This window comes from Amia ocellicauda, chromosome 5, assembly GCF_036373705.1.
Source record: "Amia ocellicauda isolate fAmiCal2 chromosome 5, fAmiCal2.hap1, whole genome shotgun sequence".
Classification (NCBI taxonomy): domain Eukaryota; kingdom Metazoa; phylum Chordata; class Actinopteri; order Amiiformes; family Amiidae; genus Amia; species Amia ocellicauda.
The window spans coordinates 32,679,453-32,706,880 of NC_089854.1; the positions used below are offsets into that span (position 1 = coordinate 32,679,453).

Below are 27,428 nucleotides of genomic sequence, written 5' to 3' on the forward strand. Positions count from 1 at the left end.
ACAAATATGAATGAATGAGCAGCCTGTTAAGCCCTCCTGGGCATTAATAGGTGTCTGATCTAGTGTCTGATTAAAAACCTGCTTGCTTTCATTTTAGACATGGAATAAAAAAGCACATTTCTAAAAGTTGTATTATATGTGCAGCCTTTTGAGATTTAAACTATTTTAATGTGTCATATTAATCCAATACATTTGGGTGGAACAGTGACCACATGGTCTAGCAGTCCTGGCCTATTGACAGCAAAACACAACTGCAGTGTTCTCTTTTGTGTGCCCTGTGCAAGACAGATTGACTCCTTTAGCTTGTGTCTTTTCACCATCAACACACAACACAGAGCTCTCCACACCAATGTACACGGCACTGGGCATTCCCAAAAGGAGTCAATTTAATTAATTGTTTGTTTGTTATTTTTTTCTGGAAAATTTCAGTGAATAGAGTGATCACGAAAATAAGTTTATAGCTAGTAAACAGATACGTAACACTGTGCTTTTTGGGGGGGCGGAAGGTCACATACCATGTGTCCTTTAAAAGGAGTACAGCCTTTAGTATGGATAATGGGTTAAGTAACACATAGGAGATGAAGTGTCAGGGAAATGCAGATACCAATTCCAGCAGGGCCTTTAAGGTACGTCCATGTTGTGTAAATGTAAATTTTATAGCAGCAGTCACCAGTCCTGCTTTGTGTGAGGGCCCCCAACGGAAGTCCAAGAAATCCCACATTACAGGGGTCCTCCAATCGTGGCTGCCCACCCAAAGAAAATTGTCAGTGACCCGTGTGTAACCACAATGACCCCGTTTTAGGAAGAAAGTTGATTGGTGACACTGTGTGAAGGCCAACACAATGCTGTGTAGAAATACATAACAAGAAGCAATCTTGTGTTCACATGATCTAATTCAGGTAGAAGTGTCCTTACTGTTTCAGTGTAAACAACATCTTGGGTTTTCTTTCACTATATATAAGTGGTTGGAAGTGGTGCCTTACTTACTGTGCACTGCCAACTTAACTTGGGAGAGTTAAACCCACAGTGGACCTTATGTAAGGCTGTATCGTGAATGTAGCTTCTTTCTCTTTGTTCATTGAAAGTAGTTTCCAGAAATCCCCCCTGTTATTGTTGGAACTTCATTGAACATTCCCTTTGATATGCGATATGAGAGGAGTGCCCAGCTGCTGGCAAATCAAAGAGCAAGGACCTTTTTTTCTTTTTTCTCCAGGATATTGTTCTTACGCACTTTGTTCCTGTTCTGTGAGATGAACAATGAGGACTACAGGAACAGGTCACTCGGCTGGGTTTCCTGCAGGAAAGAATTCAATTGCCGGGCACTGAGCCAGCTTCCCGTAAAACAGTGAGATTCAGTTCTTGGTGGAATTCCCAAACTGCACAGGGGCAGGAGGCATGGAATAATTTGTCACATAAGCCTCAATCAAAATAAGTTAATAAAGGATAACTGACAAGATGTTAGGATAAAATTAGGCTGACTCTATATTACCATTGTATTTCCTTTAAGAAGTAGTAATACAGAATTGTTTTTATGTCCCCAGCTAATGAAGTTTAATGTGGGCATATCACACCCAGGGGTACAGTGAGGGAAAAAAGTATTTGATCCTCTGCTGATTTTGTACGTTTGCCCACTGACAAAGTATTGATCAGTCTATAATTTTAATGGTAGGTGTATTTTAATAGTGAGAGACAGAATAACAACAAAAAATCCAGAAAAACGCATTTCAAAAAAGTTAAGATTTGCATGTTAATGAGGGAAATAAGTATTTGATCCCCTATCAATCAGCAAGATTTCTGGCTCCCAGGTGTGTTTTATACAGGTAACGAGCTGAGATTAAGAGCACTCTCTTAAAGGGAGTGTTCCTAATCTCAGCTCCTTACCTGTATAAAAGACACCTGTCCACAGAAGCAATTAATCAATCAGATTCCAAACTCTCCACCATGGCCAAGACCAAAGAGCTGTCCAAGGATGTCAGGGACAAGATTGTACACCTACTTCAAGACCATCGCCAAGCAGCTTGGTGAGAAGGTGACAACAGTTGGTGCGATTATTCACAAATGGAAGAAACACAAAATAACTGTCAGTCTCCCTCAGTCTGGGGCTCCATGCAAGATCTCACCTCGTGGAGTTTCAATGATCATGAGAACGGTGAGGAATCAGCCCAGAACTACACTGGAGGATCTTGTTAATGATCTCAAGGCAGCTGGGATCATAGTCACCAAGAAAACAATTGGTAACACACTACGCCGTGAAGGACTGAAATCCTGCAGCGCCCGCAAGGTCCCCCTGCTCAAGAAAGCACATGTACAGGCCCGTCTGAAGTTTGCCAATGAACATCTGAATGATTCAGAGGAGAACTGGGTGAAAGTGTTGTGGTCAGATGAGACCAAAATCGAGCTCTTTGGCATCAACTCAACTCGCTGTGTTTGGAGGAGGAGGAATGCTGCCTATGACCCCAAGAACACCATCCCCACCGTCAAACATGGAGGTGGAAACATTATGCTTTGGGGGTGTTTTTCTGCTAAGGGGACAGGACAACTGCACTGCATCAAAGGGACGATGGACGGGGCCATGTACCGTCAAATCTTGGGTGAGAACCCCCTTCCCTCAACCAGGGCATTGAAAATGGTTCGTGGATGGGTATTCCAGCATGACAATGACCCAAAACACACAGCCAAGGCAACAAAGGAGTGGCTCAAGAAGAAGCACATTAAGGTCCTGGAGTGGCCTAGCCAGTCTCCAGACCTTAATCCTATAGAAAATCTGTGGAGGGAGCTGAAGGTTCGAGTTGCCAAACGTCAGCCTCGAAACTTGAACCTTCCTGAGATGTGTGCAAACCTGGTGGCCAACTACAAGAAACTTCTGACCTCTGTGATTGCCAACAAGGGTTTTGCCACCAAGTACTAAGTCGAAAGGGTCAAATACTTATTTCCCTCATTAACATGCAAATCAATTTATAACTTTTTTGAAATGCGTTTTTCTGGATTTTTTTGTTGTTATTCTGTTTCTCACTGTTAAAATACACCTACCATTAAAATTATAGACTGATCATTACTTTGTCAGTGGGCAAACGTACAAAATCAGCAGGGGATCAAATACTTTTTTTCCTCACTGTATATAGTTGTTGCCCAGAATGTCTTGAAAAATATAATGTTTTCATTCCTTACGTGCATCCTAACACAATCAAAATGTCAGTCCTGTTCAGCGTTACGTCAGCCTGAGGTACAGTGTTCACACCCTCTCTACTGGCTGTTATATACAGTACTGTACAAAAGTTTTAGGCAGGTGTGAAAAAATGCTGTAAAGTAAGAATGTTTTCAAAAATAGACATGTTAATAGATTATATTTATCAATTAACTAAATGCAAAGTGAGTGAACAGAAGAAAAATCTAAATCAAATCCTTATTTGGTGTGATCACCATTTGCCTTCAAAACAGCATCAATTCTTATAGTACACTTGCACAAAATCAGGGATTTTGTAGGCATATAGTCAGGTGTATGATTAAACAATTATACCAAACGGTTGCTAATGATCATCAATTCAATATGTGGGTTGAAACACAATCATTAACTGAAACAGAAACAGCTGTGTAGCAGGAATAAAACTGGGTGAGGAACAGCCAAACTCAGCTAAAAATGTGAGGTTGCTGAAGACAGGATGAGGCTCTAAACAGCAGGATGGACCAATCTGCGCTCTCCTGGCCCCCACCAACAGCCCCCACCCAAGCCAGGAGAGGGGAGGCTTATGCCAGGACCCAGGGTGCAGCAGAAGTGAACTTGGTGAATTTCTCCCGGGTAAATTCCACCATAGCCGCACTTGTCTCCCTTGTCCATGGAGACGCTGCTCCGGAGGGTGTATGAGGTTGCAGCCCAAGTGGCCCACCTCAGAAACACTGAGAGCCTGCTGGCCCTGTATTTGGCCTAGCTGGCATAGCCCTTGGAGCATGATGGCGCATCACCAACCCCACCCCCTATTTTGGAGATAGCGGCAGTGGCCAACCAACTGGTGACGGTGATGCGTCATAGGGCAAGGGCGACTGGGCAATCCCTGGCAGCCATTGTGGTGGTGCGCCTCAAGCTCTGGCTGTCCCAGGCACAACGGGTTCCTGAGGCGGACAGGACCCGCCTCATGGACACCCCCATCTCGCCAGGCTTTATCTTCGTCCCCTCTGTGGAGGAGATGCTGTCATATACCCTCCAAGAGAAAGAGCAGTCCCTGCAGCTGGCCCCCCAATCACGGATCCCAGGCCACAGCCCAGGCCACAGCCCCGCCCACCTGCCGATCTCCGCCAGCAAGTGGATGGAGCCCGCACGGGTCCTCCATATCATCGTCCTGTAGTTACAAATAGTGCTCCTTGGACTGTCTCATTTCCTGCCAGTCCTACAGGATAGACGTGCTGGTTTGGACGGACAACACAGCGGTGGTTGCCTATATCAGTGGTTTTCAACCTGTGTGCCGCGGCACAATATTGTGTCGTGAGGACTTCCCAAGTGTGCCGTGAGAGTTTTGCCCCTCAAAAATATTGTTTAATTTTTTTTGTGAACTTCTTAAATCTTTTATCAAATCAAACTTATTCAAAGTTGTGAAAATCTAACATTTAAACATCTACTGTAGACTTTTTTAAATGATATATCCAACTGAAGTAACTTGAAATGTTTTATTTGCCGGACTGAATGCGCACCTGCGCTGAGCTGCAGTGCTATCAGTGGTACTGAAACGCAATTGATTAAATGGACAGATGTTGAATTTGTTTTTTATCTTGCACTCTGCTTGTCCTTTTTCTAGGTTGAAATTGTGGATGAAATAGATTTTTAGGCTTATTTATTTTATATGAAACTGCTTAAATGAACTGTGGATATATTTTTATCATGCTTAGCTCCGGTGTGCATTCAGTCCTCAAACAAAACATTTCAGTTGCGAAACATTTAATCAAATAGAATAAAACAGAGAGGATAGCATGTTTGATCCGTGTGCTATTGTTTTTCAACAATTGTACTGCCCTTTGTTATATTTAACCACTTAGTTTAATTAACTTGTTATAAGATATTGTGAACTGAACATATTTTGCTGTTAATTTATGGGGCATGTCTATTTTTGAAAGCATTCTTACTTTACAGGCATTTTTTCAAACCTGCCTAAAACATTTGTACAGTACTGTAGATAGTGGTGATGAGAAAATCTTCTCCCATAAGAATACATCAAGTAAAGTGATGATTTTTTAAAGTGACATGATTACCTTTTCCACCTTTGGTACCCGAAACCTACTTTTTGTTAAGAATTGTACATTTAAGATATGCAAATGTGAAGTGCTGTTGATAGACTATACAACAAGTCTACAGAGTTGCAAACCTAAAGCAAATACAGCTGTATAGTTTTTTGTTTTTGTTTTTTGTTTTTAATTGCATTTTCTCTCTCTGTTTCAGGCTGGCCATTACCTAGGAAATACTGATGATCACATTCAGACCTTTTGGATTTTCCTTTGTCCTGCACAGTTGGCTTTGCTGGATTGCACCAGCCTACACTGAGGCATAGCACTCCACCAAAAAATAAATCAACGTGGGAGTTATTGCCCTTCAGTGGTATGTATTGCAAGGCAAATAAAGTCCTGAGATTTCAGTAGTTGGCCGACACCTGCTCCCCAAAGGGCAGCCCCATTGTGTGAACTCCAGGTCGCTAGTTAGGCTTGTGGAACGTTCACAGACAGTTTGGCAAGGCCCCTTCTCACCATGGCACTCTGAGGGATTATTTTGGCGCTGTTGACAGAGACGGGGTGACCATGGGCAAGGAACAGGACCTGCTCCAGGCGGTGAAGAGTGGAGACCTTCCGTCTGCCCAGAAACTGCTGGCCAAGGTCAAGGCCAACCGCAGCAGTGAGTATTCAAACTCCATCCCCTCTCCCTATTTGATTTTTCCCTTGTTACAAGCTAGTCAGATATGAGGACTGGTATTGTTCTGTCTGAAGTCCAAAGGTCTTATTGTTGGCACAATATCCAGACAGGTGTGTTGTGAGTGCTGATTCCTTTAGGTCATAGTTAACTGTGTGTCCACAGTGGTGAGTCTGACTGGAGAAGAACGTTTCCCAGGGGTGTAATCGAGTCACTGTGCCCCACTAATGGCTACTGAGCTGATCTGTTCTTGGGTTTGTGCTCAAAGCTGCTGTGAATTTCTGTGACTGATGGAGAAGCAAACATTCAGCTAGTTGAGTTTTTAAATTCTGTAGTAACACTGTTGATTTAAACATGCTTTTATTAATCTGTTAGATACTTTTGGTGGTTGTAAGGTTTATGTTATTGTGTAGTCTGTAAGGCAAGGGCCTTCAAGCCCTGTGGTTTCCCCATCTATGCTTTCGACCAAAAGTGAGCAGTTTGTCTTTCATTTGGCTCCTGTCCTAGAATAATAAAATGTTTCAGTTGTTTTCTAAAGTTAAAGAAACACACACAAAAAAAGAATCCCAGTAGAGACTTCTTAAGACAAATCAAGAGTAAGAGCCACTGACTGAGTTTTGACAGGTCTGTTTTCATCAGTGAGAGGAAGCAGGTTATCAAAAAGCTTTTCAAGATTAACTGAAGCTTCCGACTGTATGTGTTTTCTCAACCAGTTTGTGTGTTGTGTGCTTCTAAAAGTGTTTGGAGGGCACACATCAAAATAAGTTTAATGTGTTTTGTTCTACAAAGTGTGCACATTAAAAAGTCTTTACCTCTAGAAGAACAGACCTTGCATGTGTTCTCAGTATCACTATATGTGTGGGATTGGACTGCATTTGTACAGAGTTCAGAAAACACCTCAGATTCATCCATATCCAAACTGCATTACCAACGGTGAGGGGACAAGCTGTTCTCCGTCAGTAATGGGTTTTTATCGAAATTCATGAACTCTACAGATATTTTAAACTGTTTTAGCTCTTACAGTTTTCCCTTGTCCTCGCTCTCCTTTGCTCTCCTGTTTTTAGCACTGCACAGCAATCCACTCCTTATTGATTGCTGCTGCCATCACTCATACATATTATGTGAATACCCTCAGCAAGTGTCTCCTTTTACATTTATACACTGTTTTGTGTTCTGTTCCATTAAGCAGTTCAAGACAATACATATGATACATGAGTCATTCAATCTACTCTATTACTCAGTGGTATTCAATGTTTATTTAGTATAGCAATATGTATTTTAAGAGACTTATGCAACTAAGATGTTGTTACTTGTTATAGCTAAACATAAGGGGATTGCTACAATCACTTTGATCTGTCTCTCATCAAAGCAAGGTTACAGGTTCAAAGCTGGTTGTAGGGCTACTTCACTGTCTACTTAATGAACACAGACTTTCCCCCCAAACTGATGTCAGGGTGCCAAGCTAACTTGCCTCACCTGAATGGGCTCAGCCCTTATCATTTCAGAATGGCACTATACTGATCGGGCTGTGAATTCAGGGGTGGGGGAGTTTTTCTACCATTCCTGCTGAGAGTGTCACCGTTTACCTCCCTTGACATCTCCAGACAGTCTCCAAGTTTTATCTGAGAGGATCAGCTGAACGAGATGCAATCTGCTCCAGCGCCAAAGCCCAGGCGGTGTTTTAGTGTTAGTGTCTGTCACTATACATTTATCACAAAATTGCAAAGAAGTGCGTGGAATTTGGGCCCATATTGTTAATGGATTCTGTGGGTTTCTTTAAAGGCGTCCATTGAAGTAATATTATGTTTGGCACTGCAGCTGTTTTCGATGTAAAGATACACGTCCCCCTGATAGCACAGGGTCCTGGACTCTGCAGCACATATACACACTTACAAGAATGTAAGTTTTATTTTGTTTTCGTCGTTCAGCCTGTCTCTCCTTTGCTCAGTTGTGGTAGTATCTCAGTTACTCAGTTAGACTGAAGGTTTTTCTGGAGACAGAGATGAATGTCTTCTCAATCTGAGGGTCTGGTTTCTGTGTATTGTAGAAGAAGCAGCTCTCCTTACCATGGGGTAAACCTTTAACCCATTCACCACATGAAGAGGAGAATCCAGGTTAAGAGGATGAGGATGAACTGAGAGTAATGGAATTTTAAAATGAAATGCTTATTCTCGATTAAAGCCCTGATTAAAGGAAAGATTTCCCCCCGAAATTACAGTCCAAAGTACTTGAAGGCAGCTTTTTGTTTAGCAGGGGGCATCTTGTATGGGGATTGGAGTTTGTGATTGGCGGGTGGGTCAAAGTTTTTGATTTAATCCAGGTCTAAGACTGCAGAGGGCTTTGTGCTCCAGCTTGTATGGAGCTTCCCTGTCCTTTTCTTTAATTTTCTCTAGGCTTAGAAGTTTAGGCAAACCACTGACCCGCTTTCACATTCCAGAACTCTGGTTCGGATGGAGTGACATGCAGGCAAATATTGTAGGGACTGTACGCCATTTAATTGGTGCAGTTTTGCTGCTGTCTGTCTGAATAAAAAAACTGCTGTATTACAAATTTGAGGAACCAGTAGCTTTGCAATGTCTGGTTGCTTTGCTCTGTTTTGTTCCTCTGGTTTCCTATACAATATGAATGTATTTGGTGCATCAAGAGCTGCACAGCAAAGCTGGAGTCCGACTTTCTACGTGTCGGCAATCTATGCTGGTGCTGAAGACTGACGTGCTCAGGAAATTCTGAGGCTTGGTATTCTAACTACACCCATCCTGCTGACGTCATTGATATGAAGCTTTCCAGTGGAGAAGTGGAAATGGAAGGGTTTCTCTTTGGGGGGTTCCTACCTCCTTCCCGCCCCTGAGGGATGTCAAGATGGGAAGTTGCAGGGGATTGTGGCCACAGAGCTTGCAAGCCGATTAGAATCTGGTTTTAAGACTCGGCATCTAGACAGAGAGGCTCATGTCAGTGTAATAAATTGGGACCCACCTGCTGAGAGCTATTCTAGGCCAGGGCTAAGCCACCTTCCAACAGATGGAGGGAATGTTGATTTGAGGTGGGGCGGGGGTGTGTAAGCACTGTTGTGATCAAAATCCTCTGCCGCCGCACTCCTAGAGATACTTACTGATCTCGTCTCGTCTCGGTGATTCAGTTAATCACATGCAGCCGGAATCGTGATCGACATCAAACGCTGGACAAGTGAAGGTGGAAAGGGGTCCCACTGACATAAATTTGCATCCTTCCCATCACAGTAGCCTCATGGTTACAGCAGACAGCAACGGGGGGTGTTTCACTTTTCAGTGGGCGGAGGGATGGTTGTTAATGTTAATATGACAGGGCTCTTGCAAGACAAAAGTTTGAGGAGAATAGATTCTAAAACAAAACGTGTTTCCAAAGATTGACAACAGTTAGTTCCTGGGAAAAGAGGACCAGAAGGATTTCAAGTCCTATTGTGTTTCAGATAGTTCAAATGCGCCCATCCTTACACAGAGAGTGGTGGAGGTTGGCCACACGCATCTGTATCTCAACGCATTATGGAGGCTGACTCAGGAGGATCTGTGATGAATCAGCTTTCTGAGAGCCCTGGATCAATAAGCCAAATGCCAGCCAAATAAAGCAAGTTTCTCTCCTCTGGCTTTGGAGTCTACCTTATATTGCAGTGTTCTTCAGGCCTCTCTGTGTATGATTGCAGATCAGGAATGTAAACAGTGAGAAAGGCTGAAGTGCAAAGTGCTGGTTATGTAACTACAGAAACAATAGGACTGGCGTGGGCCGCTACGCAGTCTGTGCCTAGAGTGCAGGTGCTGGTGCTCTCCTTAATAAGGCTTTCATGCAGTTCACTCTGCTGTCCCGTTTTGGAGCAGGCTCTGCGTGGTAGCTGGAGATCTCTGAGGTCCTGACATATTTCTGCTTGCCTTGCACCCAGTTTGCCTGACAGCCGATGCAATGTGTCCTTCTCGATCCCAGCCTGGGGGGGATAGTAAAGCCCTCTTTTTCAATTATGACCCGCAGAAGATAATCCCCCCCTCCCCCCCGCATATATTCTTTGTTTTGACAACACCGCTCTCTCACCCATCCCCGTCATTCACCATTCACTGATCTACAATTAGTCTGCGCGGGAGCTCAGGGCATCTGTTCACACTTCAGGACGAACGGAGAGAAATAAGAGTCTTCAACAGCGGAAATGAGCAAACTCAGTGTGGTGCCACCTTCTAATGGGTGCAGGCAAGCTTGCAGAGAGACCTGTAGTCTGCGGTATGTAGGCTATATACATACACCGTGCAGTTCAGAGTGTTTGGGAAAGTTATGTGGTATTTTACGTCATTTGAGGTCAGAAGTATGGTGCAGTATTCCCTACTTTTAATAGTAGGTAAATAGTAACACATGCAGAGATGAAGCAGGGGTAAGTGTCTAACAAACTGATACTGAGTTCCTAAGCGTTGCTACCATTTCATCTCTTTAAGTAGTGCTGTGAAGTTAGAGGTGGGAATTGTACATCCACATACTTGGTGGTTCTGGTATCATAACCAAGAGTATCTGCTGTGGTATATCCCTCATTCTAAGTTCCTTTCATTAAAATATTTTCAACAGTAGCTTGGCTCGCTATTATAGACATGGTTTTAAAATGTCTATTTTTTTTTTACTTATTTTTCTGTGGTGTGACTGTAGTGCACTACTGGCTTCTCCCTGCACACCAACATTTTTTTGTTGTTGTTTTTGCATTTTGAAGAAAGTGAAGAGAAAATTGCAGGAATCTTTTTGCTTGTGTTGATCATCCAGCTTCACGATGCCAAAGAGGAAAACAATGTCGCTTCCTAGGCATTTTTTTCCACAGATTTGATAGTTGAGCATGTGAGGCATTTGTTTGTTTGTTTTTCTTGTTTGCACACACAGACACATGCAGACACACACGTAGAAAACACACGCAGGCACACAGACTCTCGCACAGGCCTGATCCCTGCTTGCAAAGTGACAACTGGGCTCCGCCTGGTCACAATCGGAGTTCATTGAAGTCGGCTGTGTTTACATTACGGAGGAGATAATTACCAGCCTCTCAACATACTGACGGATTACCCCTTTTGTTGGAATTCATGCCGGCTTTTATTTATTGCCCTGGCCTTACACGGGTGCTAAGTGCTCTCTGCACTCTTTATGAGGGACAGCCCCCACCCCCCACCCCCCCCTCCATCACGCAATTCCTTCCCCCACACCCTTCTTTTGACATCTGGTACTGCAAGTCTGCGCCCCCCCCCCTACCCTCCTGATGGTGAATTGGGGACACCACAGATGGTCCTCTGTCAGATTAACATGCAGGAGCTGGAGTGGTTAAAAAGGGGCACGCTCAGACACCATTCATATACATGAGGCACCCACCCAGTCTACTGGAGCAGGCACCCCAGGGGCTGTAATTCTCCTATTCAGAGGTGTCTTTACTGTTCCATTTTAGTCTTCATACAGAGATTATTTTTTAAAATAAATTAATCTTCCATTTGTCATGGACAAATATCATTTAAATATACACGTATATATTTTTAAAATGACTTTCGCCCTCATCACAGCAGATGTTATATCCTATTTGGGCCTGTTGAGGAATTTGCCGAAGGGGTTAAGTATGTGATAATGTAGCCTAAACTCGTGTAATCCAGCATAACTCTCATTTTATTAAAGCCCAGAGGTATGAAATACAGCAAATCCCTTTGTTTTTGCAGGCCTTGTTTGTCATGGTTTGCAATTGTTCTTGTCAATTTCACTTTCTTGTTCAAATTCAACAACCCTGATTTAATTTTTTTTATAAATAACTATTTTTTTGTAGCCTGCATTTTAATTCTGTATCGCCTGACCCAATCAGCCTCAAAGCCAAGATTAAAGTCAAGAAACATTTACATAACATTTAACTTTAATATTGTTGGACTCCGCATACCATTCTTTCTCGCTTTACTGGTAAGAGTTTGGGTTGAAGATGAATAATGTTTTAGTCATGTTACATTCTTTTAACAAAACTGTCTTAAACCACTAAGGAAAACAATATTGCACTATGGGTCCACTGAAATATAGGCAATTTGTTCCTAGGTAATGATTATACAATTTTTTTCTTTGTTAATCAGACAAGAACTTCCCCTTGTTATTCCTTGGAGAAAAAAGATCATGCTGCACTCTTCGGTATCAAGTTAATTTGTCCTATTGTTTCGGATCTGCAGGCATGCACAAGCAGTGTAGTGAAAAATCACTGTGGGGCAACTGAACACCGGGAAAGAACCCTCACTGGAAACCAAAGGTACATGGAAAACACATCTAACAAGTAAATTGCATGTGAGGGGGTCACAAAGTGAAGCCAGTTCCTTCAACCAGCACATTTGCTTCCTGTGCAAGTGACAGTATTGCAGCACAAAGCGTCACCGACTCAAACATCAGACAAAAGACATCTAGAAGATGGAGGAGGTTTCAATAAATGCTGTTTCAACAACAGGAGAGCCAGCTGTAGCCCAATGAATTGGGGTTAGGCCTATGTTTTGTATGGGTCAACTAGACAAAGCCATGTTTCTTGTCTCTCATGAGTGACCTATGGTAGAAGTGCAAAGATATGACTGCTGCTGGCAATTTATGGTGAACTGCTCTGTGGCCTCTGAGGTAGCCATGTATGAAAGGTGCACAAGTGAGAAGTACAGAAAATGTGTCTTTCCTTTGACTGTAAAACATGCTTGCCCAGTAAGTTTAAAGGAGACTGCCCAGAAATAAATACATCAGCATTTTGGACCTTTTCAGCGAAAGCTTATCTGTCTAAGCTGGCATTCAGAACATTAGTCATCACTCTGTGAGGTGTCCAGAGATTGTCAATTGCCCGTCTCCATATTGTGTTTGACTCTTTTGGGGAGTAGTAACTGCTTACAGAGTCCGATTCTGTTGGCCATTGGACATATTGCAGTTGTTTAACTTATTCACATTAGGAACTGATAATGCTGTATTTTGTTTATCGACACAGTGCAGCCTGCCTTAACCATATTTAATCAATGGAGCTTGTTTGAATGATCCTGTATGCATCCTTTGTTTAGTTTTGAGATTAGTGCACGATCTGTGTATTTTTGTGTTGTTTTTCATGAATGGCGCGTCTATAGGAGTGCTGTGCCCTTGTGATGTAAAGTGTACATTTCAGGCATGCCCACTTAACTTGTAAAGCCCACACAAAACAAACAAACCACAAAATGGCAAACTAAAAGGTTTGTTTTTAGCATCACAAATTGAGCTCGTGTTCCTGGGCTAAGAGCAGGGTGGGGGCTTCAGACACAGTATTGCATTTCCTCTCTTAATGGTGTTTGTGTTTGTTTCTGAGTGGTTTACTGTGACAGACCTCTTCCTGCTAAAATCCATGGTGAGGAATGGCAGAGTTGGGCTCTGCACCTCCACGCGCTCAGCGGCTGTGTCTGAGACGGCTGCGTGGGTGCGTCCCACTCCGCGACCTGTCTACGGTCTGCAGGACTCCAGCGAGAGCAGCTGTCACATAGACTGGAGGAGGCTGGAAGCAAACCAGTTCCAAGCAGAGATGAAAAGGATCCCACTGTGCTGGTCATTCCCAAAGCCCTTGCCTATAGCCCCCCACCCCTCACCTCCCCTGCCACCCCACTACTAATTGCTGGTAAATTATTTATAGGCCTGATTTCTTATTCTAGAACCCCCCTCCTCCCTCGTCTTGATTAGCACGTGTCACCTGGCACTCTTTAGACAGACACAAAGGTCACTAGCAGGTCACTATATTATATGCCCTCCGCAATTCATTGTGAAATAGGCAGGGCTAAAGCTCCCGGTTATGGGATTTAATGTAATGTGGTATTTGCATGTGTAGTGGTCCTGTCTCAGCTTGTTTCAACACAGAATACACTGTCCCGGTACTTGGCCACATTACGCTCATGTGTATTAGGGAGTAAGGGATTTCAATCGGTATTCTTTCAAATGGATGTTTTCCTCCACCTGACAGGAATATTTTACAGCCTGCAAAAAAGCATTCCCATCGGCTGACACAATAACATGACCTCAACATGAAACTATCAAGCATACTTTTGATTGCGGGTGCCAGCAATAATAGCACAGAGAGCTCTGGTGATTGCAGTGTAGAGGAAGAAGAAAAAGGAAAAACAATGTGTAGCAACCAACAGAGGGTTCCAGCAATATCCATTACAGTATGTTTCTGATTACAACAGAGGGAGGTGTGAAATGACAGCAAAAGCTACAGTCAGTTGGGTATCCTGATACATTTCGCAGTGTATGGATGGGCTTTCACCCTGTCAGGTAAGACATCATTTTCGAAGGCTGATGCCATGACAGGGGAATGTTCAGTGACATCCTCACGCTAGCACTAAACTGAGTGCGCTCATTGTACCACCACTATTTAGTCAAGTGCAAGTGGCTACCTGCCGCTCGCAGGCTTGTCTGAAAATGTATGTCTTTAATAATGGTGTAATACATCATTCACAAGAGGTATCGGGATTCAGGCATATTCGGTTACATCGCTGTACAGTATAGCTTTGAGGAGCAGTGAGGCATTTAGTTTGGAGAGAGAGATCCTGGTCCTGTAGTTAGCTCTCATCATATATACACACGCACACACACACACACGCACACAAAACCTGGTGGGCTTTTCTACAGGCACAGCATATGAGGAAACCAGCTGTTTCCATTTTGGTATGATCCTGACAATTGTGTTTGAATTATAGTTCCCTTTTCTCTTTTTATCAACGTATCCCTAAAATGAAATGCATGTGGCTGCCCGAAAGCCCTACTCAGATGTAGGGAGGTAAAAGGGTTAAGTCATTCAGACGGCCTGCCGAAGTTCATTTTTCAGTGTTACCGCTGATGTGTGTATGCGAACTTCAGCCCTGATGTCCTAAATGCCTCATCGAGCAGGTCAAGCATACACATCCTGTAAAGTCTGTTCAGAGGGTCAGCAGACTTTGACCTAATTGGGAAGAATGTACCTAAAGATGCCGCATATGTTGAATGAACCAAGGTCTCCTCTGCTAAGGCACTTACAGAGAGGATTAAATATAATCTCCAAGCACTCTCGGCCACATCCAGGTATTGTACTTACACATTTTCCATATCAATGCGATATGAGTGGAGCTCTATTAAAGGCAATGACAAAAGCTTCCGTCCGTCCTGATCCTTTTGTGTTGTATGAAAATGTTCAAGTTCAAAACCAACCCGGTATAAAAATAATAAACATGGACGTTCATGCAGGTGCACTTGGTTTGAACTTTTCGTTTTCTCTTATTTTGTTCCCTTTGTTCTGGGGATATTTTGGTTGCCGTCGTTAATCTTTTTTTGTGTGGCTGCCAGATTTTTAGGATCAAAAAAGGCAAGCGCAGAGAAGTCCTTTTTCCAAACATCCTTTTGAACTGAGGATAAACAGGATACGGCTGACTCCTACCCAGTAATGTCTGCGCGGTCTGCACAGGTGCGCTGATAAAGAAAATAAATGGAAAAATATGTATATACATTCAGTGTGTGTGTGTGTGTGTGTGTGTGTGTGAGAGAGAGAGAGAGAGAGAGAGAGAGAGAGAGAGAGAGAGAGAGAGAGAGAGTGAGTGAGTGAGTGTGTGTGGTAGAGATAAATCCTTTAGTTCTGTCCTAGCTGGATTCAGTTAGGAGTGCTTTCAGACTCCAACAACTATATTGCTTTATTTATTTTTTTCACCTCTCACTGTGCTTATGAATTTATCGCTCCTGAGAGGTGAACTGCTTGCTACACACAGGCATTCTCCCAGAATCCCCCATCACAGCTCAGTAGTCACCCCTCAGAAGAGTCTATGTTCATTACCACCAGCCCCATCTCTGTACCCTTCCCTTCGTTCTCATTCGCATGGCCTCTTAAATAGCACACAACATTTCTTTTCACACATTTTTTACTTTCAGCTCAGGTATGGAAGAAAAACAGACCACATGTTATACATTTTTTAATAGTCAACATTTTTTTTTTATTGCCAGTGGAATTGATGGAAAAGAATGTTTGGATGTATGCAGTTTTTAAGAAGTTTGGCTATAGGCAAGAAGGTCCATCAGGGAACTCTAAAACTGATGTTTTTGCATGTTTATATCAAGGTGATTATGGGTTGTAAGAGACCAAAAATAAACCCAATGTAAACAAATACTTCTACGAAGAACAAACTCAAGGACCCCTATTTTTTCTGTGGTACTGTTACTTGCTACTTTACAATGACAGTCAGCCATAATCCACAGTTTCGATACAAAGCTAAGTTTCAAAATGTGTAGCAAAAGCAAGTCTGTTTGTTTGTTGCCAGTTAGAAACTGACATGCACAGATTGCTTATACGCGTCTCATCTGAAGGACAATGCTGCCCATTGAGGTCTTGGGAGCACTGTTGGAGTTTTTAGTGGAACATCTGGATCGACTATAGCCTTAAAAGGAAAATAAATAAAAAATACTCGCTACCTGAATAATCGCTAAAGAAGAAGTCTGGAGTGTACCATCCCTTCTCAAGTGAAAGTTACGCCCCAAGCTAGAGTAATTCTGTTGCCATAGAGTTGATAGGTCTAGTAGATTAACCCAGTAAGGTGTTCCTTCTCCAGCAGGGATGGTTCCTCTGTTTTCTGTTCCTCTGTCCAGATCAGACCACTTTTCTGCTCTGATCTGGGGCATTCCACTGCAGTAAGTACCGTCGAACTGAGCTGTACTTTCACAAAGATCATACTGTCTTCTGAGTAGTTGCTGTACTGTCTGCAGCACTCTAACAACCCCCAGGCTTCCTCATTAGCACTGTCAAAGCGGCCACTCCCCCCACCCCCCATGCTCATGAATGAGGTTTCTGATTCTCCCAAAGTCTGTTTTCCCTCTCAGTCCCTCAGATCACATCCAACCCTGTTCATTTTTCAGCACTCTCTACTGGTGGCCTCCTTGAAATGCCTGCGTTTACGGTGATTCTCAACTCTTACTGACCTCCGCAACCAAGATTCAGACAAAACACTCAATACAATTTGCTGCCACGGGATAAATCCTACTCGGCTTGAGCCCAATTAAGTCGAGCATTAAGGCACTGAAGGGTAAAGTTTAGACTACAACTTTGACCTCTGGGGTAACTTTGACCCCATGTTTTCAATTTCCTGTTCTGTTGCCCACCTCCAGCTTTCAGTCCCTGTTGAGTAATGAGGCTTTGCTACTGTAATATATTATACAAATATATAAAAAATTAAAGTAATATGGGAATATTTTTTTATAAAAAAATAAATAGATGCAGTTATTTTATTTGAGGAGCCTTGTATCAGCATCAGTCTGAGACTACATTTTGTTCTCTGAGGCTTTCAGCTGCTTATGTAAAATGACGTAATCGAATTAGCTGGTATTCCATATCCCAGGAATTGTCCTCTAATGATAGACTTTGCCGGAGGCGTGCTTGGGTCTTTTGTAGTGTGGAGAGCAATGGAATTTTAATACAAACTTGAGGTATGAGCCAAGTGCCAGGAAAACAATGGGAAAGCAAATACTTTTTCTTCTCAGTTCTGGCGACAGGCTCATAGATTAAATTCCTGCTCCTAAAATGGCTGTAAAGTAATATTATTTCTTCCGATATATTCTGGCCATTGGCGTTATTGAAAGCATTTGCGTGTCTTGATTCAATTTCACCAGGCTCCTTTGTATCTCACTGAATTCGATCTTGCCAAGTGGTGATGGAACATCTTCAACTATGGCATCGAAGGGAATGTGAAGTCTCTGTGACCTGCAGTTTGGGAAAGTGACTGTTTTGGCTTCCAACAGGAGATCCCTCCCCTTCTTGAATATTGTGGTCAATCCCTCACTACATAGGCTAGATCTTAGCAGGAACGAGCCCTGTCATTACATCGACAGATGCTTGACGGAAAGACCTGTCATCTTCCCTGAGCTAAATGAGCCAAGCCACATCCCAGCTATGATGTTTTAAAAATGTGTTTTTGAATGAAACAGAACCTACTTTCTCCTACTGGGTCTGGGCTGGGGCAGCGTGGTTTCGAGCTTGAAAGCACATTAACGAACTCAACCGCATCGATGAAATAACCTCACACCAGACGGAATGCCACAGGGTGAAATACAGGACCCAGCCGAACGCAAATCAGCAGCTCTTGCATGGAGACAAAATACCATGCAGAAAAAGTTGCTGAAAATGTCACATCCAGAACTGATAGCATGACCTTGGGGATCATGTAGACTAGAGCCTGACCGATACATGTTTTTGGGTCCGATACCAGTAATTGGGAAGATAAATCAAATATGCACTGAAGGCAGGATTTTTACATTTTACATAATAAACTTAACATTAATTTTCATCATACATAACAACCACAAATCAAACATTGTAAAAATAAATAAGGGAGAATAAAGGAAAAATGAAAATATATGCATGTTCTATACATTAGAACAAAGACCAAGCTATATGGGCAATTTCACACACAAATAGAAAAATGTGCATGTTCTATACATTAGAGCAAATAATATGATAGTGTTAAGTGCTGGTCTGTCTTATATTTGCATTTTACACGTGTCAGGTACTCTCAGGTTCGCAAGTCCTCCTCAGTGCTCAATACTGGCAATCCAACAGGAGCAGGTTATAGTGCAGGCAGCACAGCAGAGTTGTATTTGTTTTAAAAAATATATATCTAAAAATGCCCTTGAAAGTGGAACTTATTTAATACATATGTTAAACGTATTGCTATACAAATCATAGCCAAAACACAATGTAGGATTTGAAACAGTTTTATAAATATAATGCATAGTTTCAGTTTTATCCAACATTGTCTGAGGGATGCATTTTTCACTATTTTTCTTTGGATTGTTCTCTGTGATCTGAGTTTGCTCGTCATTTGGAGACCAGTTTTTGTTTGCTGATATCCAAGTCAACATCTTCAGTGAACATTTACTGTTTTTCTTTATTTTAATTACAATTTTTTAATTTTGAAAAGCGATTTAATTAACGTTTAATTAAAAATGTGGATCTATGCCATACTATTCGGTAATCTTCATTTATGACAAAAATAAACATTCAAAACCATGGATACTGTATTGGTTATGAGTGTTTTAGTAAAACACATGTTTATTGGTTAATGAGTCCTGTGTTTCTCAGTGGGTGTGTTTTTGTATGGGGCGCCAAATGTAAAACAGCGCACAGTGTCTTTTTTCACACATTTAACTTAAACCTTGTGTTTTTTTCCACATTTAGTAAATACTTAAGCTGTTTTTTCCACATTTATAAATATTTTGTTTATTTAAATAAATACTTAAATAAATGCTAAATCTCTGTTTTTGAAAAATAAATATTTTCTCACTGCTGTGAGAGGCTGACTGGCCAGAGGGGCGGGGCTGGATTTGTATGTTATCTATATATTTGTTTTGCAAACTCCACATTTAACATTTATATTTATATTTAACTTTTAGATTTAACATTTAGATTTAACTTTTACATGGAACATTTTTATTTATATTTAACATTTAGATTTAACATTTATGTTTAACTTTTACATGTAACACTTATATTTATATTTAACATTTAAATGTATATTTAACATTTATATTTAAACTAAGATTTAAACTAAGATTTAGTTAAATATTTAATCAAATGATAAATATTTATTTTTAAAAAACAGAGATTTAGCATTTATTTAAGTATTTATTTAAATAATTGAAATATTTATAAATGTGGAAAAAACAGCTTAAGTATTTAATAAATGTGAAAAAAAAGGTTTAAGTTAAATATGTGAAAAAGACACTTGAAATAAAAGTGTGTGCTGTTTTACATTTGGCGCCCCATATTTTAGTTTCACCATGGCGCAAAACTTGAGGGCAACATTTGTATGTTGTATGGGGGGGAAAGAGCAGAAGCGTGGGAGAGCTGGATCATTTTACAAAGTTTTTTTTTTTTTTTAACATTCTAAGATGTTCTATGAGATACTGGTATCGAAATGCAAATAAGGTATAGATCAGATGCCACTACAGAGAATGAAAAACCCCGAACTTTACAGAGAGAGTCTGTACTCAAGCACTTTGGGAGAACCTGAGTGAATTGCATTATAAGTGAAAGGGTAACCTGTTTACATATAGACAACATATTTTAAAAGGTTGCTAAACAGTAACTGTATCTGAGTGCAGTTGCTGTAAGGAGGTGCCTGCAGTGTCCAGATGAGACACAAAACAGATCATGTTTCGTGTGCGTGTGTTGGAGAGCCGAGTCCCACAGTAGCTGTGTGAGGAGAAGAGGGAAAAAAGGAGAAGAAAAGAAAAACAGAGCAGTAGATGAAAAGCCTGTTATGAAAGAGGGCCGGGGTGATGTTTTCCTGGTGTAAACGTCTCGGGAGCAGCATGCATTGTCTCTGTGTCTCTGTCTCTCTCTCACGCACTGGCCCTGGGGCTTCCCTTCAAAGGGCCCAGTGTGTCCGTGCCCAGCTTTGAATGAACACTCTCCAATCCCATTCCACGGCAGTCACAGCATTGCACATGGGAAAGCAAAAAAACAACAGACAAATAAAGCGAGTGACTTCATTCCTTTCCTTTTGTGGGAAGAGCGGGTCTCTTGCGCAGCCCGGGAATCAATTTCACGTTGCCCTCGGCCCCCGGACGCTCAGCCTGTGTGTAGACGGAGTTGAGGTGAAGCCAGGAGGTGCTGACATATTAGCCATCTGTAGGAGAGTCCCTGTACAAATCCGCTCTCTATTCTATTGAATATCACTTCACAAACACCTATGTCCCATTTTGTTAATTCATCAACTGCTGATTCCACTCTGCTATAATCCTGCATCCACTTTTTATATTTGCTATATCTTGCTTTTTTATTTCACTCCACCTTATAAATGTTTTATGTCGTTGATAATGTACATATACATATATATACATATATTTTGTTACACCACTCTACATTATGTAATCTTTGCACAATATTTCCATTTACAGCTCTCGATGAATAAACATCTTCTTGGCCGGAAGCCTTGGCTGTGCAAAATCATACTAATAGTAATAACAGTGAGGAGGAGGAAAATCACAGAAAACATTTATTTTCCTTAATGAACGTGGCATTGGTTTAACTGGCTGTTTATCTTGACCACAGTGTTTCCAGGGTTCTTTTTGGGACCTTAAGGCCGATCTAGTTCATCTCTCTTACATTATTCTGCAATTGGCAATGGAAATGGGTTCAAAATAAGTAATAAATGTGGACATTTGCTATAGTGCTTTACGAGTGTAATTTGTACAGCACACCGCAGCTTGGACACCCGGCACATCTTTTGAAACCCTGCAGTGTGAGTCTGTTTGCCAACCATGCATATTTTGCAGTTGGCCTATAATTTCCACACTACACGGTCAAAATTCAATCATCGTCGTAATGTTTACAGATGGGAGAGCCCCCCGGGAAGACTGTCAGCTTGCCCCTCCTGGCAGAGCCATAATGTTTTTCCTGTGTGCCAATGGAGGAGCGGCCATGTTGTCCTGGTACATTCCTCACGGAGGGCAGGAGTTATGGCCTGTCAGCGGCCTCCAGCTGGATAAACACATCTTGCCGGCCCCCTCATCTTCAGTTTCTGTCGACTAACAGAATACACTCCGCTAAACACAGGCTAGCGACGGCCTCTGTCACAGGGGCTGCAGTTTGAAGTCAATCGCAAACACCTTTTCTGAGTCTCTCTCTCTATCACTCTCTCTTCTTCGCTCTCTCTCTCTAGAGGAATCTAAAGTCCCATCTCTTGTGGCCTGCTTAAGAGATGAGAGACTTTCTTCGGATTGTTTGGGAGGTTGCGATCTATGTTTCTGCCATTCGAATGCCAAAGAGGAGATGAATGCAATTCCATGGCCCCATTTTTGTGGTTTTTATTTTTAGGCCACATATCCTCCTACTGTACATCAGGACTGCAAAGCAAGAAGATTCCAGCTTATTAGCATATCAGATCTGTATGTACAGCTCTGATGGCTGAAAAACCCTCCTCTCATTCCTGTAATGCTTTGATGATGAAAAAAATGGTGCTCGCTGTTTTAATGTTCCCTGACACATTCTGAGAGCCTATCGCATAGAGACCCCCTTTTCAGCAACTGTCTTTGAAATATAGCCGGCCTCAGCGAGGAAGCTAAAGCCAGTACTGACGGATCAGGAGAGCTGCAGAGTGACGCATGTCTCACCCTGGACTTACCTGTCACTAGCTTCATCCCCAAGCTGGCACAGTGCCAGGAGGTCAGCGTTTGTCAGGGCACATGGGGGGGGGGGCGTCAGGGCAGGAGCCTGCTTCAGTAACTCTTCCCAGTAAAACAAGGGAACAGACATGAAAGAATATCAGGGGGTGTCCACACTTTTAATGCTATGAAACCTCAACTGGCTTATTTATTACATGCTATGACTGTGTCCACATTAACAATTTAGCAAAGCTGGAATGGTAATGTACACTCACTAACACAAGTGTCCCTGGGCTCTGCTCTTTCTGAGTTCATTTAATTTTAAATAGGTTATCTTTTCATTCTTCATTCCTTTTGTATGAATCTAAAATAAACTGCATTTGTTCCCAAAACAAGGCTTGAGTGAGAGATTGTGAGATTTAAAAAAAAAAAAAATTGCAATACACCAAAGTTTTCGAAGGCTCTTTCAAAAGGCTGCTCTCTGTTCTTAAATCAAGTATTTAGGTGCCCTGTTTCTCTCCGACTTCATTTATATGTTTAAATAACTTAATGTCTTTTAATCAACAGATGAACAGTGTTGTTTGAGATCAAGGCATTTGCTCATTGATTGAATAATTGAGTGTATAGTATCAAATCCTATCTTGTTAATTTATTTGTGTTCTTTTTGTACAGCGCTGTAGGAAACTTTTCTGAACAGTTGCTGCACCCAATACAGTTTTCTTATTATCAACAGAAAAGGAGAGAAACCTCAGCATGTAAAATTGTTTAATCAATCGACAAAAAAGGGGTCCACACTCTACTTTTTAATAGTTCATAATCATACTGCAGCCATTAGCAACAAGTAACAACAAACATGTTTCTCCTGTGGAACACTGATGAACCCTATGGTTTTTGGGAAGATCTCTGTTCAGATGGACATTGTCGACATCCTTGCATGCCTTATTTCAGTATCAAGTCGCTCAGTTGTCTGCTCTGGACCTCTCCACTCCAGTGTATGGTGATCTCCAGTGTAAGGCTTGACCTTTATTTCATGCTTCAGATTGTCTGGCCTTTTCCCCATCTGCTTACATGCAGATACCTATCCCTGTGATGATCAAGTCCAGGTATAGCATGTGCATCATTTGCATGTGTTTATGGGGCTGGCCACACCTCCCTCACGCATGACGAGGTTTTATCTCCTCTGTCTCCCATTTTGCAGATGGCTGCTTTCCATCCTCCCGTAGTTTTAGAGGTTTGCTTTTATAGCCCTTATGGGTAATGATAAATGCCAGCAGGGTAATGGCGGCATTAGTGCCGCTTTAATCCTGTAACTGCCCAGCTATTGACTCTGCAGTGTGCTGATTAACTCAGGCCCCACAAAAGTCAACAATTAAGAATATTTCATATCTCAACTCCCCCCCCTCCCCCATGCCATGCATTTTAATGGCAACCGCTCTGTTTTCCCTCCCAAATGAACAAATTGATTAATAAAATTGTTCAGTTGCATTATCACTACCCATCATCCTAGATGATATATAATCCAGACTGCCCATCATGTGTCCAATTTTACAACAATCTCCTCATAGCACATGGTATAGAGATGTGCATTTTATTTTTATTTTGTTGTAAACCTTTTTTGTTCTAGTTAAGTTGTCACCTAGCTGTATGCTCATAATTATACCAGATATCAGACTCCAGAAGAGGACGTATTAGTAGAACTGGATGTACCATGCCGTTTAGGTTTACAAAGTCTAACCACACACTTCAAATGCCTGCTATGTTCAAATAACAGAACAGACGTTCATACACCACCCTCCTTCCAAATCAAATAGCAAATTCCAATTTTCAGTGTAGCTTCTGCCCAAAATTAACCATCAAGTCATCTAGTTTGGAATCTTCCATATTAATCTTAATATCTCAGTTTATTTTTCAAATTGTTTTAAGCTGTTGAAAGCATGCGATTCCCATTGTAAACACACCATCCAAAGAAAACTCCTTTCCATGAATCCTTAGGCACTTGTCAAAAACTTGTCATAATAATACATATCCTGATTAACTTTTATGTACTCCTACACATGGGTCCTGCATTTGCCAATTTAATTAAATCATAGATGTGAGCAGCAGTGGAAAAGGAAAAATGTTTTGACAATGGTTGCTATGCATTCAGGACGAAAAAGGCCAATTGCAGATGAGTGGCCGTCTGCAGGAATAGCTGCTTAAAGAGCCTGACTGGCTGTCAGATAAGATTACCTGTTAACATCCTCATCACGACCGATCCGTTTTCCCTCCAGATCATTGTACCCTTCCTAGGATTCACTTGATGTTTGCGTCAAATGGTCTTAGCTCTCTGTGATGAATGTGATTTTAAGGAGCAGAGAAAGAGAGGCAAGTGCTTATGTGTTCAGAAGTGGTTGGGCACCAGATAAGCAAATCAAATGAAAAACAATATCCAAAGGCTTTTACTTGGAATAACCAGGTGACCCACAACCTGTCCCAAACACTGAAGCATTTTGTACTGTGGGAACAATGCCAAATTACTCGAGGTGAAAGGACGTGACTATGCTTGCTCCTATCTGATGTCTATATCTTGCCAAAAATAACTATAGCAAAACACTCATCAGTTAAATTAAATTATATTTTTTTCCCTCTAATAAAAATGTTGTCAATCCCAAGACCTTATCTTATCCATCTGCTTCTGATCTTATATATTTGTATATGAAGTCCAGTATGAAACCCAACTGTCACATTCTGTGCTAAACCATCACGACAACTGTATCGACTTTGAGCAGATGGGAATCAAATTGTTATCCTATTATAAGTTCAGATGAGTTGGGTTTACTGAAGGCCAGCTTTGTATTGATTTTGGCATGGAAAAACAGTACCCTTAAAAAGGAAAATGCTTATAATGATAGATTACAAAAAGGCCCTTCTGTCCGTATTCTTCCAGGGTATGATGAAGACATTGAGTGTGGAGAGGCAGATTCCCTGTTTAACTTTAATACCAAGGAGCAGAGCATGGATGAGCTCCACCAGCCATGAATATTAATGCCATCTTTTTTCCAGGCTCTTTGCCAGGGCTGCATTTTTACATTTGGCAGACATGGCTGCAAGCACCAAAGACCGTAGCGTTTCTTGGTATTTGGTCGCCCAGAGAAGCATGCCACCACTGGGATCTGCAGCAAATGGAGACACATTAAAAAAAATATACAGCTCTGGAAAAAATTAAGAGACCACTGGAATTTGACAGCCATTCCATTCAATTCATATTTTTATTTGGAATTTGGGAGAAATGTTGTCAGTAGTTTATAGAATAAAACAAAAATTTTAATTTTACCCAAACACATACCTATAAATAGTAAAACCAGAGAAACTGATAATTTTGCAGTGGCCTCTTAATTTTTTCCAGAGGTGTATATTAAGATGACCGCAGTGCTGTGTTACACACGCAAGATGACCGTGGTTCAAATTTCTGCAGCCACACAGGAGGGAGAGAGCAGATCATCTGAGTTGAAAGGGACCAACCACGTTCTGAAATGGAGGAGAATAATTATCTCCACAGGCAGATCAAGGGACAGATATCAATGAGACTCCAAAAATATCTCTGGAGGTCCACGGCTGAAGGCCTAGGCCTAATGATGGCCAATTGTTTTCCTCTTGTAAAATGTCCTCTTTATTTTAGCCAGCTTGCCTTCAAACTATTTGTCTGCTGCATGATACCAGACTTATTCCAGGTCTGAAGGGAATGTCCTACTCGGAGAAACTGAGGGAACTGAACCTTTTCACCCTGGAACAGAGGAGACTACGTGGGGACTTGATTCAAGTCTTCAAAATCATGAAAGACATCAACCACATCAAACCAGAGGAGCTTTTCCAGATCAGCAGGGACACACCCGGGGACACAAATGGAAATTGGACTTCAAGGCATTCAAGATGGAAAACAGGAGACACTTCTTTACACAGAGAGTCATCACAATCTGGAACAAACTCCCCAGTGATGTGGTTGAAGCTGAAACATTTAAAAATAGACTGCATAGTGTCCTTGGATCACTTAGTTATTGATGGACACCAAACGAGCACAATTGGTCGTATGGCCTCCTCTCGTTTGTAAACTTTCTTATGTTCTTATGCTCTTATGACTCCCACACACGCTGACTCTCTAACACACACACACACACACACACACTGACTCTCACACACCCAAACACACAGAGACACACACATACCCTTCCTCCAGCTCAAGGTTATTGCCATAATACAGGTTCCTTGCCTCATAAACCTTCATGGAGGATAAGCCACAAGTGGGCTGTCGGTGCCAGAGGATCATTAGCACATAAATCAGCATTCGCTCAATAGTCAATTTTTCATCAAGAGATGTACAGACTATGCATCCAACGTTTCTGCTCCTCTCTTATGTGTTTCTACTTCCTGTTTTTCATCTCCGGAGATCTCGCCTCTTCTCCAAGTGCGTCTCATGAATCTTTCAGGTTGTTCACTCTAGTAAGGTAGAGCTGCTTTCAACACCAGCCAGTCTGTGGAATAGGGAGGCTTACTTTGCATTATAGGCATTCCATAGGTTATAACAATGCTTGACAGGTTATAGTGGATTTTTTTCTGTGCCTATCTACCTAGGATTTACAGCAAATATTAAGTTTCACCCCCCGTTACCACATTAATGCGTTAACTCTTTCCAGGTCTTGATCATAAATGCAGCCAATGAGACATTTGTGCATAGTTATGCCTCCACTGTGAATAAGGGTTGCATTTAAGAAAGAGTATACCATTAGCTAACTTATATAATTTTTGGAACTAAAGCCAAAATGCCTGGGGTGTGTTCTTTAAAACACATTTCTACTGAGCTTGTCTAATTAGTTATTTGGGAATAACATCAGGATATTATTATGATTTATTTATTTGTTTGTTTGTTTATTTATTTATTTTCTGTGCTACAAAGTGTGCTCAAATATTTTTCAATTTAAAACATACATCACAAAAAATCTAAAATCTTATTAACGAACAAGGAATATTATATATTTGTATCTCTTCTCTGATGTCTAGATATGCACTTCTGCTGTAATTTTCAAGAAAATCAGGAACGAATTTGTCCTCGTCAGAAATGCTTTGTGCATTTGCTGTAAATATTGATCATTATATTGTATCCATTGCTCTGAGAACATCATGTCTGTCTCCAGCTGAAGCTGTACTCCCAGCAAGGCAGAATACCACTAAAAATATCGTATTTGCTGTTGAACATGGTAACAGAAACCATTAAGATTGAGAGGATGAGTGTGGAGTGATGGGTGATATATTGACACCCCTCTGTTGTTGGTAAGAATTACCAGCAGCAGGAGAGTAAAAATGCATTTCTAAGGAACCGTTTTTTCTATTTGTTGTTTTCTTTCATTATCAACATTTTTCATTTTTACTTTTGTTTACTGTTTAAAAGGCTCGCCTT

At 41.5% G+C, this 27,428-nt stretch overlaps 1 protein-coding gene across 7 annotated transcripts in view; it reads left to right on the forward strand.

Moving 5' to 3' along the window:
- LOC136750074 (caskin-2) overlaps positions 1-27,428 on the forward strand; it is a 125,624-nt gene that overhangs the window by 4,121 nt on the left and 94,075 nt on the right. For all 7 annotated transcript variants that reach the window (XM_066704838.1, XM_066704841.1, XM_066704840.1 and 4 more), the window contains exon 2: positions 5,426-5,872. In XM_066704838.1, coding sequence (XP_066560935.1) covers positions 5,779-5,872 — 94 coding nt within the window. In that variant the 5' untranslated portion in view covers positions 5,426-5,778. The remainder of the gene's footprint in view (positions 1-5,425; positions 5,873-27,428) is intronic.